Source organism: Punica granatum, chromosome 2 (assembly GCF_007655135.1).
Source record: "Punica granatum isolate Tunisia-2019 chromosome 2, ASM765513v2, whole genome shotgun sequence".
Lineage (NCBI taxonomy): Eukaryota > Viridiplantae > Streptophyta > Magnoliopsida > Myrtales > Lythraceae > Punica > Punica granatum.
In genome coordinates, this window is record NC_045128.1 from 28489390 (window position 1) to 28507697 (window position 18308).

Below are 18308 nucleotides of genomic sequence, written 5' to 3' on the forward strand. Positions count from 1 at the left end.
ACGCATTTTTTTCAAAAAGCAATTGCGTGAGCAATTTTTTAGAAGAAATTTTAAGAGAAATATTAGTCATAGATCTATGTAATAAAAGACGATTTCATAAATACGCAATGAATAGTAATTGAGACCGTTAGTTGCGAAATAATTATTGAGCCATTAAAGTCTAATTTCATTATGCGCATAGCATACTCTTTCTCCTTTGAGGACTGGTTGAAGGGCTGGTTCATGAGGTTCTCTCACTACGGGTCCCAATCATACTCAAAAGAAGAGTTTGTTTGACCCTGGCTCAGAAGGAATACTAGCTATATGCTTGACACATGCAAGTCGAACTTTGTTTTCGAGGAGCTGGGCAGAAGAATTTTCAATTCTGTAAGTGATTCACAGTAATTAATATTAACTTGTGAATTTGTCAGTGATATTCTCTCAAACTCGACCTTGAATGAAATCATGGAATTCTCTCTTGAGAGTTGCGGAGCTAACAACTCTATTAGAAAATTAAATTACCAACTTTTACACGAATTTTCAAGTGGATGAGATCCCCGATTGAGTAATCTCAGTTGGAGATGGGATTGCACGTATTGTTTATGGGTTGAACGAGATTCAAGCTGGGGAAATAGTTGAATTTGTCAGCGGTGTGAAATGAATAAACTTACATCATGATATCTTTTAGAGAGAATGGTGAGTCTATCAATCTTGTAATGTACTTATTATTGGAGTGTCTACTCGTAAACTTTTAAACTAAGAAAACGATATCGAAGGAAGCTTTTGAGGTCATGAAGCCGCTTTTGGCTGAACGTTGATCGACAGCTATACTTTAGTCCTTACGGTGAGAAACTAAAGCCTTGATATTTGTCCTAAAATTGTGAAAGAAAATAAATGTCTCATTGACTTAGATAAGCAGGTTGGAAACCTGATGTACATAAAATTGTACTCGGGTTCTCAAATTTACGGTCTAGTTAGTTGCTGAGGTCTAGCTAAGGTCTAGCTTGAGACTTGCTCAAGATTAGGCAATAAATTGGATAGTTTTGCTATTTTTAAGGCATGACAGAGTGACTGCCCTGCTATCGAGGTAGTGATAGGCACTTGATTAGGTGAAAATGATAGGTGGGCCTCAGCTCGTCCCCTATTCGAGTTTTGCCGTTCAGTATTGAAGCGAGTGCACCTAAATAAAAAGCATTACTCACGTAAACAACGGCATATTCAGTTCTTAAAAGAACATAGCTATTATATGTGTGCTTTCAAAAAGCGTTTCTATCACTAAACACAAATATAAGTTATTCAATTATTATTGTTTTACTTCAAATTCTTTTTGCATGCGACTAAATTCATACAAGAAGAAGCAAAATGTTATGTTTTGAATTTTTTCAATTCATTCTTATGGATTTATGAAATTCTTTTCATGTAAGGAAGAGCAAGTGGCGGAGGACTCCGGGGTTTCGCTCCATCATTCTCTTCAGGTGGGTCCTTATCCTTATCTTTCTCGATTTTAAATTTTAAATTTTTTTTGATAAGATACTGTTAGTTACATATTATTTGATAAATCACAGATTTTTGAATTATTAAAATTAAAAAATGATTATCATTTTTCTTAATGTTTAATATTGAATATTAAAATTAACAATATTTAAATTTTATGAACTTTCTAATGTTGATTGTTGGATGAAATTTTCTTTTTTTGTTTTCTAATTTTATAATAATTTTCAATAAAAAAATTTAAATTTTTAAAAGATAATTGAAAAAAATACTTTATTAGTAAAAAAAAATTTAATAGAAACTATTTTTCATTTGTAAAAAATGTTTTATGATAACATCTGGATAAAAAAGGATTATTTTACTAATTTTTGATGAAATATTTTTAGTTACATAATATTTAATAAATCACAAACTTTTGGATTTTAAAATTAGAAAATGATTTGAGTTTTTCTAATTTTAATATTTAATATTAAAATTTTGTGATTTTATCTAATATTGTTCACTCTATGGATTTTTCAATTTTTTTTCTAATTTTTATAATAATTTTTAATAAAAACAATCCTTCTTTAATTTTCAAAATATATTTTATAATAATATCCGAATAAAAACAAAATATTTTTAATTCAACAACAACCATATATCTAATATGACAAATTCTTATTGATTGTAATTTACAAGTTATAACAGTTTAAAACACGCATATAATATAAATTGATAAAATGAAAAAATGAATCACATTTGATACCGTTCAACGCACGAACTCTACGACTAGTTCATATTAATAAGAAAATTGATCTTACAATATATAAATGATTGCTATATATAATGGTGATAGATATGAAAACAAATCCATGCAACGCACATATAATTTCACAAACTAGTATTACTTTTGATTTTATGCCCCAGGGCGGGGCATTCTTTACTGAAATATTAATCGAAGCGAATCCTGCAGATGTCCGTCATGCGGGCTAAAGGACTACTTCCTTATCAATTTGGATTCATTCGGAACTGCTTGACTCGAACTATTTATTAGGCCGTGCAAATATCACATTGGAATTCACAACCAAACGTCGTAACGGCCGGATTCGTACTATTCCGTCGTGATCATCGTGCGCCGTGTAGCGATAATCAAAGATTGCGGCTTATCTGATATATGACCTAATTCAGACGTTCTTGCACAACCGAAAACGAGGAAGTTTGGAATTGGATGCTGCAAAGCTTTTAATAACGGGACAGATGAGCTGAGGGAAGGGTCCGTAACCGATTTGTACGGCCGACAAAAAGCTTCATCGTCACCGAACATCATCATCGAACCCAACAGATCGTTACAATTTGTACGTCTGGCCCATCCATCCGATTGCTTCAATACTTTCCCCATTTTGCTTCTCTGCCAAGCCTATTCATTTCCATTTACAGCACTTTTCGGGCTCAATTTGATTCGGGAATGGCACGACGGACCCATCAACGATCATATGATGGGTTGCACGCGTGCAGTCCTCTTAGTTGACTGACAATAACAACGGTGTGAACCTGCGAAAACCGACTCCGATCATATCCCTCCCTGTGTCTCTTTTTGGTTTTCGTTTCTTCTTCAAGCAACCCGTACTTTTATGCGTTGGACCATCTTCATGTCTTCTAACTGTGCCAGCTCGATGCATTCATTACTGGGGCACATCTTTCCCAAAGCGTAGGGAAGTCAGTCGGTTGTTTTTTAGCCTGCGGTTCGAGCGCCGGTTCGAGTTAATAGTTATAGTCTCAATAAATCTTTTTCAATCGGAAAATCAAACAACTTGGACCGTCTTCATATCTTCTAACAGTGCCAGCTCAATGGATTATTTCGTTATTGGGTACATCTTATCTCAAAGCGTAGGGAAGTCAACCGGTTCTTTATAGCCTGCGACATGAGGCTCGAGTGCAGGTTCTAGTTAATAGTTAGAGTCTCAATAAATCTTTCTCGATCAGAAAATCGGATAACATTTTCGTTTTCTTGCTTTGATTCGATTCTTTTCACTAATATATGCCAATAACGTCAACATATCTCAGAGTTATGGTTCTAAGTAGGAACATGACTTTAAAATGTTTAAATTGAGTTCATGATCTCTTGATTTTGATTTTTAGCCGACATCGAGTGCGATTTAAATCTCCTTTGACATGTTTGACTTCTTAAAGATGGTATACGGACCCAACCACGCTTGGAGAGCATATCTTCTCATGATAGGTGGGGCGCCGCAGAAGACACGCCCGGCAGGACTATAATTGAGCAAGCACCGCTTCTCTCAATTGGGACCATTCCTATATAATTGATTCGGGACAGGTAACTTAATCAGAATCCTCGAATTGACAAACCAAATCATCGAGAAATTCAGGAGAGTACGTAAAATTAATTTGACCATTTCCGAAATTCTTCGATATGTTGTTACCCGTTTGGTGTCTGCAGTAAAGATTCAAATTCTAATCCTCACATATCGGATATGTCGAGCCAATTAAGGGAGATATGAGAAAGAAATGTTAATGAATATGAATGGAGTGTTATCGCCTTATAACATTGGTAATATAGGTCCCACGAGATATTTAATCTGTCAGTTACTTCTCGGTTAGATTGCAACAGACAACAAGAATATCTTCTTCCATGCACGTTTAATTTTTAAGGTTAAATTACAAGAATCTTCGAGCTTAGAAAGTCCTCTACGCAAGGAGTAGCACGTGATATGTGTCTTAATTAAGGCAATAGATGTTTAATATTTTAGGTAGGTGTCGTTATAGACTTGTAATCTAATACTATTTTAAAAATAAATAAAGAAATATTTGTTAAGTTTTTGTGACATAATGCCATGTGATATACATGGTACACCTAAGGACATTCTCCTTCTAGCTTCGGTCTAATATTAGAGAATGTGACTCAACCATAAACTAAACTTAATTCCTAGTAGGAGAAGTGTAGAGATTCGAAATTCATTGAAAGTTAATTCAAGACCGATTACTATCGGACACTCAAATAGAGATTAGTATCAGACCGTTAAGTTGACACACACCTTGTGATCTCACAATTTATATATATATATATATATATATATATATCTTCCTTATCTCTTCTCTCTATATATACTAACTCCCAAGTACCCATCACACTGCTACTCAGTTATCTTCTCCTCCTCCTTATTCCCCTTCTTCAGCTAACACGGCAAGCTGCACTAATGGCGGTTCCATCACGAGGTCATCCTCGTCCGGCTTCTACATTTCCCCGCCTTTTGCTCGTTGTGGCTTTGGCGTCAGTATTGCTCCCAGAGTGCAGCTTGGTGCACGGAGCTCGAGTCAGATTCGAGACCGGGTCAGTTGGAGGAGATGTTTCTTCTTCCAACAGGAGGTATCTGCTGGAAAATGGCCTTGGTCTAACTCCTCAAATGGGGTAAGGGTTTTTAATTTCTTCGTCTCCCTCCTCCATCTCATCATCGTCCTCCAATCTCGGTTACTCCTATATATAGATATATGTATACCTTACGGTTAACCGATGACATATAATTTAAGCACGTACGTGCACTGCACGGACTTCTGTTCTATGAGCAATGGCTACGTATGCGTCAGCTAGAACTGATGCTTATTATTATAATCTCTCATGTCTTCGCGAGACGATTTTTATTTTCTTTAACTTACGAAAACTGCGCTGAATACGATAGATATATGTGTACGCGCGCGGACACTGTAAAGTTGTTGATGGCAAACTTAGAATATGCAGAAGTACTGATGAGATCCATGGCCTGCAATGCATTGAATGGTTAACATTGGTCCCAGAAAACAGGTTGGCTTTCTATTAAGCTGTGTTCGAAGAAAACAAGAAATCTATCAAGACAATTTGCTTCCCGTGTCTGTGTCCAAATCCATCGCTCTTTCCTTCGTTTTTTCCTTCAAATGCTAGCAGTGCTGTGTCAGAAACATTCTCTTTTATTATTATTATTATTAAAGTCCCATATCTAATTAATTAATTTATTCTTTTTCTTTTTCTTATTTTCCGGGTTACAATGAATGACTGAGGGGTTAATTATCAGGGATGGGAGTCCCATCTATAAGAATTTTAGTTGAGCGTCAGTGTTATTACACTAATTTTTTTTTTCTCTTTTCATAAACTATACAATAAATAGGTTTTTCTGATCATTAATTAGCTCTACCTTGATTGATTTTAAACGTTTGAGTAATTCAAGAGATTAATTTTATTTAGGTTTGATGTTGCTCTTAATTATTATCATTTATCACTTATGTAATTGGGTTTGAGTCATTTGGGGATATTCAACTGATTTTGATTAAGAAATGATTACTAGTACCAAATATTCAACTTGTCGTTTCCCATCACATGATCATATATCAAATATAACATAAAATATGGCCAAGCAAATCCACATAAATCACGAAACGTGTTTATTGTCCTTATTTTTGTTGAGTTTTACCAATAAAATAAAAGGTACCTTTCACCTGCCACCATTTTTATTGGTCTCAGTTATATATTATGTATGGAAAGGATTATGATAAAATCTTATATGTAACGGGTATATTATGTAATAATATTACAAATCAATAAGAGTTTATCAATACCTAGTAGTTTTTAGAAATATCAAAAAGAAAGAAATTATTATTTACAAAAGTAAAATTTTTTTTATATATCTTGTGATACAATGTTACGTGATATTCTCGTTAGACGAAATTTCTTCTTCCTTAGAAGACTCTTCTCTTCCGTCAAGCAAAAGTGGCACCGACTAAACCTACCAATTCTAAAGAAGATAACATATGGGTAATTAAGACAACCATAAAATGTCTCTACATGACCGGATTATGCACGCCTTCTTGTTAAAGTGGACCTATACACGTGATCTGGATAGCTACTTTAAGTTGGAGAGAAATATCGAGCGTGGACTGGAAAGCGATATCCATGAATAGAGTGGATATGTGATCTGAGCACTGTGAGGCGACATATGTGGTACCAATAAGCACATCCATGCTGCAATTCGGATGATAACACTGAATATCTTTCAGAAAGATGTAATGCCTTGCACTGAAATGATGTGACTGATTATTATGGCGCAATTCTGTATATCCTAGCGGGTGTTATGGACAACGCAGATGATATTAGGATACAAATCGACAAATAAATCTTTATAGGGCTAGTCCATGTGGCGGGAAATGCTGGTGTGATCGCCGAATGGTGGCCACAGTAGGCGGCGGTGGACATCAATGGTGGTCGGTGGGTGGTGGCGGCCATGAGACCGAACGTGGTCATGGGTGGCCGTGGATGGATTGGTTCTGGTTGGGGATGGCTTCGGATGTCCGGTTATTTTGATGACGCTATTTGTGGGCCTAATTGACTGTTCCGTTTATCATATTGGGCTGGGCCTGGCCCATATCTGATACAGATTTTTCGTTTTCCTTTTTTTTTTCTCCTCCTATTTTTTAGAAGTAACAATTTATTTTTTGTAATTTGATGAAGTCATGAAGTTGATATTGGATTGTTCTAACATAATATAATCAGGTGGAACAGCTGGAATCACTTCCAATGTAACATTAACGAGCAACTCATCAAGGAAACTGGTAATATATTTTTATTTATATTCAAATCATATTAATTGTTATTGCCTTTATTTTCCTTTTTTTAATGACAAATTTGAATTATTGCAAATGAACATTGAAATAAAAAAGAAGACACCGATGGGCGATATATTATTTTGTTGATTTGTATGTTGCAGCGGATGCAATTGTGTCCAGTGGCCTTGCCGCATTGGGTTATCAATACGTTAATTTAGGTATGTCTTTCTCAATCACAACATATAAAAACATTAAACGAAAATATGATTAAAGTGATCGCATATCTTTTTCGCCCTGTCAAACATTCATTCTGTTTTATCACTTTCGGCTTCATATCCGATATTGTTCTTCACCGTCGTGATAATTAAGTGACCAAGAACATGCGACTACTTACTTTGGAATTTTAATTCCTCTAAATTCATGTGCCGAATAGAAGTTGATTGATAATTTCTGCTTCCCTCTGGCATTTATTTCTCTTTTTGTTTCCTTTTTCTTTTTTAATATTAACAGATGATTGCTGGGCTGAACTCAACCGAGATTCTCAGGTGAATTGTTATATTCTGTAGCTAAATGAACATTATTAACCCTCCTTAAAATTTCAGCCAATTTTATCTAATTATAAATAATTGCACTTACATAATTTCTCAGTTAGTTTAATTTCATCACATATGTAGAAATAATATTTTTGAAAATTTTCAATTTTAATCAAGGAAATGCCTTTCATTTTCAATTTTTTTGGCAGGGAAATATGGTTCCAAAAGCTGCAACATTCCCTTCAGGGATCAAGGCTCTAGCAGATTATGTGCACAGCAAAGGGCTTAAGCTTGGTACATACTCCGATGCCGGGTATGATCTCATTTATAAATCTTTTGGTTCATTTACGTAAAACACCACCTGAATGATTAATTGAATGAGATAATTTTACTGATTGCAAATGTATGTATTCCACCACAGAACACAGACTTGCAGTAAGACAATGCCAGGATCGCTTGGGCACGAAGAACAAGATGCGAAAACCTTCGCTATGTGGGTGTGTTTTTTTATTACACTCATAACCGCCTTTTGGAGGTTGCATAAAGTTTCTTAATCACCTCCTCAAGTTGTTCTAACCCGATCTATCACTTTTTGAGTGCAGGGGATCGACTACTTGAAGTATGATAACTGCGAAAACACAGGCACCAGCCCCAAGGAAAGGTCTGCCTCAAATTCTCAGTTGTGCTGGAAACCAAACATGGAGTATGATATAAGATAAGCCTGTCTTTTCTTTTCACTTAAGATATCATTTACTTCTTGTTGTGTGAGTAGGTATCCTGTAATGAGCAAAGCATTGCAGAATTCGGGTCGAAAAATATTCTTCTCTCTATGTGAATGGTGAGTTCAATTATTAACAAATGACTAGCAAGTCGCTTCTCTTTTCTCGGTTTTGGGCTAATCCCATAACTTCTTAAATAATGTTCAACAGGGGACAGGAAGATCCGGCAACATGGGCCCCGGCTGTTGGTAACAGTTGGAGAACGACTGGGGACATACAGGATAATTGGAACAGGTAACATTTCCTTGGCAAGTTGCGGGAGTCATTCGAGAACCCAGTCCCATGTCTGGTCGTATAGAGTTTGCTTTCATGTGAAAAAACTGATGTCATTAATCACTTTGGAACAGCATGACTTCGATTGCAGATCAAAATGACCAATGGGCATCTTATGCTAGACCCGGTGCTTGGAATGGTAAGGTTATTTGATCCTTCTTCTGAGGATTCTCGGTCTCTCATTCGGCAAAAAGCTGTTTCCCTATTATGATATTCTCTTTTTCTTGAACTTTCACTTATTTTCTTCTGCTGATGACTTCCTTTAGATCCCGATATGCTTGAAGTAGGAAACGGAGGCATGACCACGGAGGAATACCGATCCCACTTCAGCATTTGGGCATTAGCAAAAGTACCGACTCAAACTCCAAAACAGCAAAAGCTTTTACATTTTGCATCTGCAAACTCTTCCAGTTAGTATGGAGTTCTCGAAGTCCACTCAGTTGTCAAGTTACTTACCAATCTTTGCAGGCCCCGCTGCTGGTCGGATGCGATGTGAGATCTATGGACAGTACCACCTTTGACTTGCTTAGCAACAAGGAGGTCATTTCGGTCAATCAAGGTAATAGGAGATATGGCGGATTTAGCATGTTTTGTATAGATAGTATCTATTTGAGAAATCGGAAAATTATTGTATATTGTCAATTCCAATTTCAGATAGTCTTGGAGTTCAAGGGAAGAAAGTGAAGAAGGATGGAGATCTTGAGGTGATAATTTCATCATTTTACTTTTCCTGTCATGAAACGTTTTCTCTTCTTGTTTTCCTTTTTATGTTGTGGAGAGAGTTTTTCGGGTGTAGGTTTGGGCTGGTCCTCTAACAGGAAACAGGGTAGCTGTTGTATTATGGAACAAAGGATCTTCGTTAGCGAATATCACAGCGTATTGGTCTGACATCGGCCTCCAATCATCAACTGTGGCCGATGCCCACGACTTGTGGGCGGTAATATTCGAACACTTACTCTTCCTCTTGCACTGACATAGTTACTATCTAATTCTAACATTTGTATTTCCTTTTTTGCTCCTATCTTCATTTCACAGCACTCGACTCAATCATCTCTACAAGGGCAAATCTCAAGTCAGGTGGCATCTCATGCCTGCAAGATGTACGTTCTCACACCATAGTAAGAGTCCCAGCCGCGAGATGGAAAACGATACTTTGCCAGAAAATTAGCCTCAACTTACACCAATATGCTCTCCTATGCAATAGTTTACATCTAATATGTAATGTCATGCCTAAAAAGTAAGGCACGTATACTTTCCTGTTAGTTATTCATGTAGCAGGCTAAATAAATCTAAATAAAACTTTTAATTACCAAGTATTTTCGGTAATATTTGCCAATAGGTTCAGTTTTCACCGAGGTGCAAAAGAACTATAGTTCATACTCGCATATGTTTATAGGAAGATAGGAGTGACTTCAGACGAATATACATTTCTATTAGTATAGCGAAATTTGAAAATTGAAAAAAGATGCCAACCGATGATCATAGACTTTTCTGTTGAATTGAATATCATGCCGATGAGCCATTTATATCACTTGCCGTCAGTATTAGTTGCTATGACATTGGGATATAATTTAAACTTACTCATTGTCTATACCCTCTGATATATATCATAATTTACTGAGAACAGATGCAAAGTCTTGACTTCTTTCCTGATGAAGCAAAGTTTCAGCAGGAAAGGTTAAAAGTCCGATAGAGACTGGAAAGGATTAAACAAACCATCCTTGAAGTGGGAATGGATTATATGCCTGCTCTCATCCCTCTTGGACCAGCTCGTGAAGAGATTCCGGATCTGATTGTTTATAAAAAATTCTCGATATGTTTTCTGCTGAGAAACCACTAAACCAAAATAGATGCCTCATTAGATTCTCCTTTAGTTTCCGCTTACAATTATGCTTCGTGAATATGATTGAGGACGGAAATTATCTGTAAACATGTTGCGATGACATAAACTCGGTAGTAAAAATGACACGATATTCCGCTACCCATTTGGTGTCTGCAGTAAAGATTCAAATTCTAATACTCACATATCGGATATGTTGAGTCAATAAAGGGAGATAAGAGAAAGAAATGTTAATGAACATGAATGGAGTGTTATCGTCTTATAACATTGGTAATATAGGTCCCACGAGATATTCTGTCAGTTACTTCTTGTTTAGATTGCAACAGACCACAAGAATATCTTCTTACATGCACGTTTAATTTTTAAGGTTAAGAGAAAGAATCCGTATGTACCCATACTACCCTAAATCCTAAAAGACTATGTCATAATAGATCCAAACATTTGTCCCGAAAGGGTAGAATGTGGTACGTAGTACGCGAGAAAACCACGTGCTTGATCGAGTATGCTATCAATCAATTTTACAACGAAATTCATGAAAATTAATTTGTTGTAAAACTTATAGAAAAATAAACATGGATATTAATAATATTTATTTCATCGTTAAGTAAACGTATATATTAAAATATTATTTTATAATATTATTATTTACTTCAACGTTAAGCAACGTATATATAATTGTCTTACTTTATAATTTTATTATTTACTTCATCGTTAAAAAATTATTTGCCTTATAGGACAAAATAACAAATGTGAACGCACTTATTGTTTTGGTTTGTTTATTCATCGAAAGTTGAATAAAATATATTATAAGTAAAATGAATTTATTAAAAATATAATAATGAATAAAGAAAAATGAATCACAGTCGCGAGAATACGATAACCTAAAATATATATTATAAATATCAGGAAAATCGATTTTTTATAAATATTCAAATATTTCGTTTTTTTTAAATGAATATAGCATATATGGCTAATAGATATCATGTAAAGGAAAGTGAAGTTTTCCTCAATCAACAAGTTCCTAATTTTCTATTTTCATTCTATAATAAAACTTACCATCTATATATTCTACGTAAATCTTCCTGAGTTAAGAGATTTTTTCATTCAGTTCTTCAAAATTGTAAGTTTTTTCTTTATCTTCTCCCTTCATTATTTTTCAATTTTGCATAAGAATTCACATTATTTATTTATTTATAGCAGCAAATTCTTAGGTGCTATTTTTTCATACCATCATCTAGCCGTAAGTATTTTCTCTATCTTTTATGTTCATTATTTTTCAATTTCACCTGAGAATTCTATTTTGATTATTTATTTATTTATTTATAAGTTATAATATAGTAGATATTGAGGTGCCACAGTAGTTTACCGCATGTGAAAAGAATTAGGATCTAAAAATAATACATGGATAATTAGAATATTATTACATGATCGTATTATACTATAAACGCAAGAAGTAATGAAATAAAAAAAATGATGACAAGATCAGTATGTTTGTAGGATTCTTTATTGATCATTTTAATTTTCATGAGTGGTTTACAATATAGAACATAATTACCAACTTTTTCTTGATAGGTGATAATCCAAATAATCTTTGGAGTTTCAAAAATTATTTTATTCAAAAATCCATATTAATTATTTTCTTCAATACGTTCGTTGGAATCTTTTAAAATTTTTAAATTTTCATGATAAGGTTCACAATATAGAACATAATTTACCAACTTTTTTCTTGATAGATTATCCGTTTAATCTTTGGAGTTTCAATAATTATTTTATACAAAATTCGATACCAATTATTATCTATATTTTTGGAGAAAATTTTTACCTTTTATATCAATGTCATATATATATATATATATAAATATTCAACTGTGTAATCCAAAAAATATTGTAAGACTTTTCCTTCTAAAAATTTCTTTCATATAATATATAGAAATATAGATAGATAATACAGATTGTAAATTAAACTCTCTTAATTTATAATTATAATATAATATGGTTTTTATGGATATTATATTTTTTCTTAAATTTCTTATGATAACAAAGCAGAGATATGTTAGTATATGAAAATTTTCAATATACACTATCCAATAAATATGTCAGTAAATGTAATTCATTAACCTTTTATGATTTTATATTTTTTTAATATAGATCATAAATTAAAATCTCTTAAATTGTAATTATAATATAATTTTTCAAAGTAGAGATATGTTAATAAATGCAAATCTCAATATATACTATTCGATAAATGCATTAATTAGGTGTAAGTCATTAACCTTTTATGATTTATTGGTAATTTTGTCAACAAAAATAAATTTATTTTTCCAAATTTGATTATCTTAAATAATTATTTCTCTAACTACTTCGATTTCCTAAATCAATTATCTTTGCTTTAACAAAACAATTATTTTGAAATTATTTATTTATTTGCCAAAGCAACATTGAATCAAAATCAATGATTCCATTGATTAGTTTTAGTCATGATAATTATCGTGAAGGAAATTATTAATTTTTCTAGACTATGTACCTTAGATAATTCTCTTTTACAATTATTTAATTTCCTAAAATAATTATTTAAGATTGTGCGTCTTACTATATTTGAAAAATTGACACATTTGTTTTTTACTTAAAATTATTTTTCCATTTTTAATTGTATAATTTCAATTATTTCACTTTTCTAAGATATTAATATTAAATTGTGTGATCGATTTAGGATATGAAAATCTTAGCATATCAAAACTCTGGTTTTTTATGAAAGGTCGGTGATCCTTCAATAAACTCATATATATATATATATATATATATATATATAAAAACCCGAACTGAATTCTCATGCCATCACATCATCAAGAATAAGAAACAGAGCATATAAATATTATATTATTTGCATATAGCACAACATAATCTATATATATATATATATGAAAATGAAGTGCAAGACGAATTTTCAAATCACCACATCATTAAAAATAAAAAACGGAACTCTCTCACTTTGCAATATCATCACTTATGTATTGAGGGAATTTTTATCATTAATTATGTAGTAAAATATATAAATTATATGCATATAACCTTATAAAATATATACATTGAAACAAAATATACAGTACGCTATATACCTATTCTCATAATGGTTAATATTTTATTTGTTTCACAAAAGCTGTGTCTTAGTAAGATTGCCTATTCTATTCCAATTACCGTGTCTTAGTAATCGGTGATCAACATATTCAAAATATAGAGTTAGGAAACTAATAAAAATATATAATATAGACCTGCCCTTTACCCTTTGCCCTTTGTATGTATGCGTATACACTGCTCGGACATATAATATAGAGTTGCCTTTGCCCGTATGTGTGTATATATATATATATATATATATATATATAGATGGCGCGATGAACTAAAAACCAAAGTAGAATATTGCAGATTTTTTTTTTGCCATTATACAAGCAAAGGTGACTATGAACTCTCCTTCCCATTAAATTTGATTTTCTTTTTCTTTTTTTTTCATTTCTTTTTATTTATCTTTTTTAATGTATAATATTGCAGATTTTGAGGCGTTATAATGGTTTATCACATAATAAAAGAATTGGATCCTAAGAAAGATACATGGACAATTGAAGTGAGATTGATAAGATTGTGAGATGCGTGAACATAAGGATTAATGAAGTAATTAATCTTGACATGATTTTCCTTGATAAAGAAGTATATATTGGTATTTTTGACTTATTATAATATTTTCAAATACAAAACTTGAATATTTATTTAATTATTATTGTTTCTGATGAAATCAGGGTTCTTTTAATACATGCAAGCATAAAAAAGTCTCATATCGATTTGTTAAGATAGTTACTTTGTGAAGGGGGTTTATACACCATCAAGATAATTACATCCTTATCGAGATACCGCCCAGTAGATTCGGATCTAAAGATATTGTTATTACTTACAACGTCAGTGACCGAGTTGAAAGAAGATCAATCGACCGAGAAAAGTTTGAGTTTGTTGATATGCAAATAATAAAAAGTAGATACAATGACATGAATTCATTTGACACTATTTTGGTATATTTGCCCTTACATATTTTTCTTCATTTTTCTCTATTGAAAATTTTTCCATAAACTTTGAGTTGAGTAGTTAGACATTGTGATAATGATTTTTGTTATTTCATACTTTGAGATTTTTTGTTTCATGTATTTTGCTTTTCATTCTTATATGTACATGGGGCTTTAGAAGCAGGATCTTGATTTCTAGATAAATGGATGACTAATTGAATTTTTTTTAATTTTTTCTTATTTATTTAGGCTTCAATTCCTGAATTGCTTCTTAATGGTAATACTTCTTTTTGTTTTATTTTCCATTGATATTTATTTTCATTCTATTCTGTTGATTTTATTCCCATAAGCTTAGAGTCAAGTACTTATACGTCAATATAAATTATGTGCATATATTGATTCCTTCTGCATCTATAATAATATATTTTGTATGTATTATATATATGCATATTTATTGATTTTGTTATTTAAAACTTTCTATCTTCATCCTATATATACATATATATATCGATTCTTTTGCATGTGACAAAATATATTCCATTTGTATTATATATATGCACATCGTCAGTTTAATTATGTAAACAACATATTCAATAAAATATATCAAATTTCTTCTTTGAACTTAATGAAAGGAAATTTTTATACTTGATATTAATAGAGAAGATTAGCACGAATATTTTTCATTATTTCTTACCATGTACAGTTCATTTATTTTAGTCATATATAGATAGTTTACATACTTAGAACTCTGTAAACCGCTATATATTTTAATGAATTTCACCTCACACAATATGTGAGGATTCAGTCATTTTGCAAAGTCTTTATGGTATCAGAGCTCTCAACCGGGTAACTCCCAATTGATCGGCTTGCTTTCGCTTATCCTTCTAACTCTCCTATCTTCTTCTCGGCAGTTATGGCTGGCAATTCTTCTCCTTCAACCCTCATAGTTCTTCCTTCTTCTTCCTCAAATTCCACTACTCTTCCTTCATCTTTTCCAACTATACCTGTTAAGCTTAATGACAGGAATTATCTTTATTGGAAAGGAGTAATGACTCCTCTGCTTACCACATATGGATTGCTCGACTATGTCGAAGGCAAAGTCATAGTACCGAGCAAAACTAAAACTGGAGCAGATGGAATAGTTACGCTCAACTCAAATTTTCTCAATTGGCAGTCAAGGGATAATTTTGCCCTTACCTGCATCATGCTGGTAGTCACGGAGGAAATTGGTGTAACCCTCCTTTCTGCTGAGACCTCTCACGAAGCCTGGACATCTCTCGCTACTGCCTTCCTCACCCAAACTGCCGCACAAGAGGATCTCCTTGATAAACAGTGGCGCGACCTGAAAAAGGGAGACCAATCAATGGCGAAATTTATTGGAGCAGTCAAAGAACATGCTCTACGCTATTCACAGATAGGGAAGCTCAAATCTGTTGCCGAGATTAATCGACGGATTTATACCAGTCTTGGTCCCGACTGGGAACCAATTGTGCTTGCCCAATCAGAAAGGATGATCGCCATGAGCATTGAGGAACTACAATCCCTTCTGGTCGACCATGAGGAACGACACCTCTATGTGGCGGTCCAGAATGCGGCCTCGGTCACAGCTTCTTCGACTCCGCTCTCTGGGATACTCGGTGCCCCTCCAATCGAAGTTCATTACGTTGATGGTCGGCACAACCAAAGCGGTCGCAACAAGGGCAAAAGCAAGGGAGGAAAAGGAAACGAAAAAAGGAGGCGGCTCAGGTGCTTCTGGGGGTTCGTCTGATCATTGAAATGGGCGGAAAATCCATAATCAGGGAGCGGGTGGAGAAGAAAGGCAAAACGGGTGGGGTTATGTTAGTTTGGGTCAGACCCACCCACGTATTGACCCGCGCATTGGCCCGATCAATCATGGGCTTTATTTCGGTCGGCCCAGTCCAATCAACTCCTCCGCCCGCGGGTCTCTTTCTTCTGGGCCTACCCAGCAGCTCGGCCTAATGCAACATTTTCGGCCCAGTTTATCAGTTATCTGTCAGATCTGCAACCGAGCTGGTCACACCGCTCCATTCTGTCAGTTCTCTGGGGCTCAGGCTCATCTGGCCTATGGATCCTCTCCGACACTTTCTGACCTAGACTGGTATATGGACTCGGGAGCCACACATCATGTGACTTCAGATTTTTCTAATCTCAGTGTTCGTGATGATAATCAGAGTTCTGATCATCTTTTTGTGGGTGATGGTAAATCTCTTCCAGTTTTAGCTTCTGGTTCTTCTACCATCAAACTCTCTTCACGACCTTTACATCTGAATCACATACTTTATGCTCCTAATATTTCCAAAAATCTTATTTCCATATCCAAATTTGCCAAAGATAATATTTGCTTCTTTGAGCTTCACCCAGATTGTTTTATTGTGAAGGATCGTCATACTCACCAGGAGCTTATGCGTGGCCCAGTTAAAGATGGATTCTACTGTTTCCACTCGAGAGGCAAGCGCATTGACCGTCCTCAAGCTCAAGCTCATCTTTCTGTGTTGGGGTCCAGTGTCCTATGGCATCAACGTCTTGGTCACTCGTCTTTTCCCATTATTAGTCGTGTCTTACATACTTCATATTCTCTGAATAATGATCATATCGGTCATATCTGTCCTACTTGTCAAGAAGGAAAGATAATAAATAATTCTTTTCCACCTACTCTTTATAAAAGCACCTCTTTATTCGAACTTGTTCATACCGACATTTAGGGTCCTGCACCAATCACTTCACATACCGGTCATCATTACTATATTCATTTTCTTGATGACTATAGTAAATATTCATGGTTTTATGTTATCAAATCTGGGTCTGATGTACTTAATATCTTTCGAGCATTTCGTCTTCAAATCGAGAATCTCTACGGACATCGAATCAAGTATTTTCAATTAGATGGTGCAAAAGAGTTTCTCTCTGCAGATTTTCAATCTGAATTGCAGAACGATGGTATTTTTCACCGTATCTCATGTCCTCATGTTCCTCAACAAAACGGTTCAGCTGAACGCAAACACCGTCATATTGTTGACATGGGTCTCACATTACTTTCTCACTCTTCCATTCCACCAAAATTTTGGGATTTTGCTTTCGAAACAGCGGTGTACCTTATAAATAGGTTACCTACAAAATCCCTTGCTTTCAAATCTCCTTATGAGATACTTCATGGTCATCAACCCGATTACTCTTCCTTACGGGTGTTTGGATGTCTCTACTATCCATACTTACGTCCTTACACACGTCATAAGCTAGAACCTCGATCTCAACCTTGTGTCTTTCTTGGATATCCTTATCACTATCAGGGTTATCGGTGTCTGAATCCCACCATTGATCGCATTTTTTTTATTTACTCAAGTTGTTTTCGATGAGTATTCTTTCCCTTTCAGGACAGGTGCGCCTATCTCGGTGGATGCTGGTCGATCCTCTTCTAGCCCTGCATTCGCTACTGGTATGTCTAGTCCCTTTTCTTCCAGTATAACTTCCTCTTCTATTCCTATTCCATCATCTGTATTTATTCCATTTCATGAGTTTGGTGGATCTGCCACCTTACTTACCGAGTCACCCATTCCTGCTCCTGAGGTTCATGACCAGTCTACGGGTTTTAGAGTTCCGATTGAGGATACTATGGGTATTGATGCTGCATCTGCTACTTAGAACACTCACAGGATGATGACGCGATCTAAGGATGGTACTCTACCTCCTCCTCGATTTTCTATATCTCGCCACCCTTTGGCTTTCTCTGTTTCTGCTGCTCTGCAGGAACCTCAAACATTTGCTCAGGCTCGCAAAC

At 34.4% G+C, this 18308-nt stretch overlaps 1 protein-coding gene across 1 annotated transcript; it reads left to right on the forward strand.

The window, feature by feature from the left end:
- The first annotated feature begins 4585 nt into the window (after window positions 1-4585).
- LOC116198183 (alpha-galactosidase-like) lies at window positions 4586-9961 on the forward strand. Its single transcript, XM_031528532.1, has 15 exons — window positions 4586-4876; window positions 6986-7044; window positions 7200-7256; window positions 7549-7583; window positions 7781-7884; window positions 7993-8068; window positions 8174-8232; window positions 8344-8409; window positions 8501-8584; window positions 8698-8762; window positions 8890-8972; window positions 9092-9182; window positions 9278-9327; window positions 9420-9560; window positions 9659-9961. The coding sequence occupies exons 1-15, from the start codon at window positions 4665-4667 to the stop codon at window positions 9740-9742; spliced, it is 1266 nt and encodes a 421-aa protein (XP_031384392.1). The 5' UTR covers window positions 4586-4664; the 3' UTR covers window positions 9743-9961.
- The last annotated feature ends 8347 nt before the right edge of the window (window positions 9962-18308 follow it).

Bases quoted from the DNA above. Each gene is read 5' to 3' on its own strand.
- LOC116198183 (XM_031528532.1), top strand. From the start codon at position 4,665: ATGGCGGTTCCATCACGAGGTCATCCTCGTCCGGCTTCTACATTTCCC. The intron at 8,233-8,343 runs GTCTGCCTCAAA...TTGTGTGAGTAG, and splicing joins GGCACCAGCCCCAAGGAAAG to GTATCCTGTAATGAGCAAAG. The intron at 8,585-8,697 runs GTAACATTTCCT...ACTTTGGAACAG, and splicing joins ATACAGGATAATTGGAACAG to CATGACTTCGATTGCAGATC.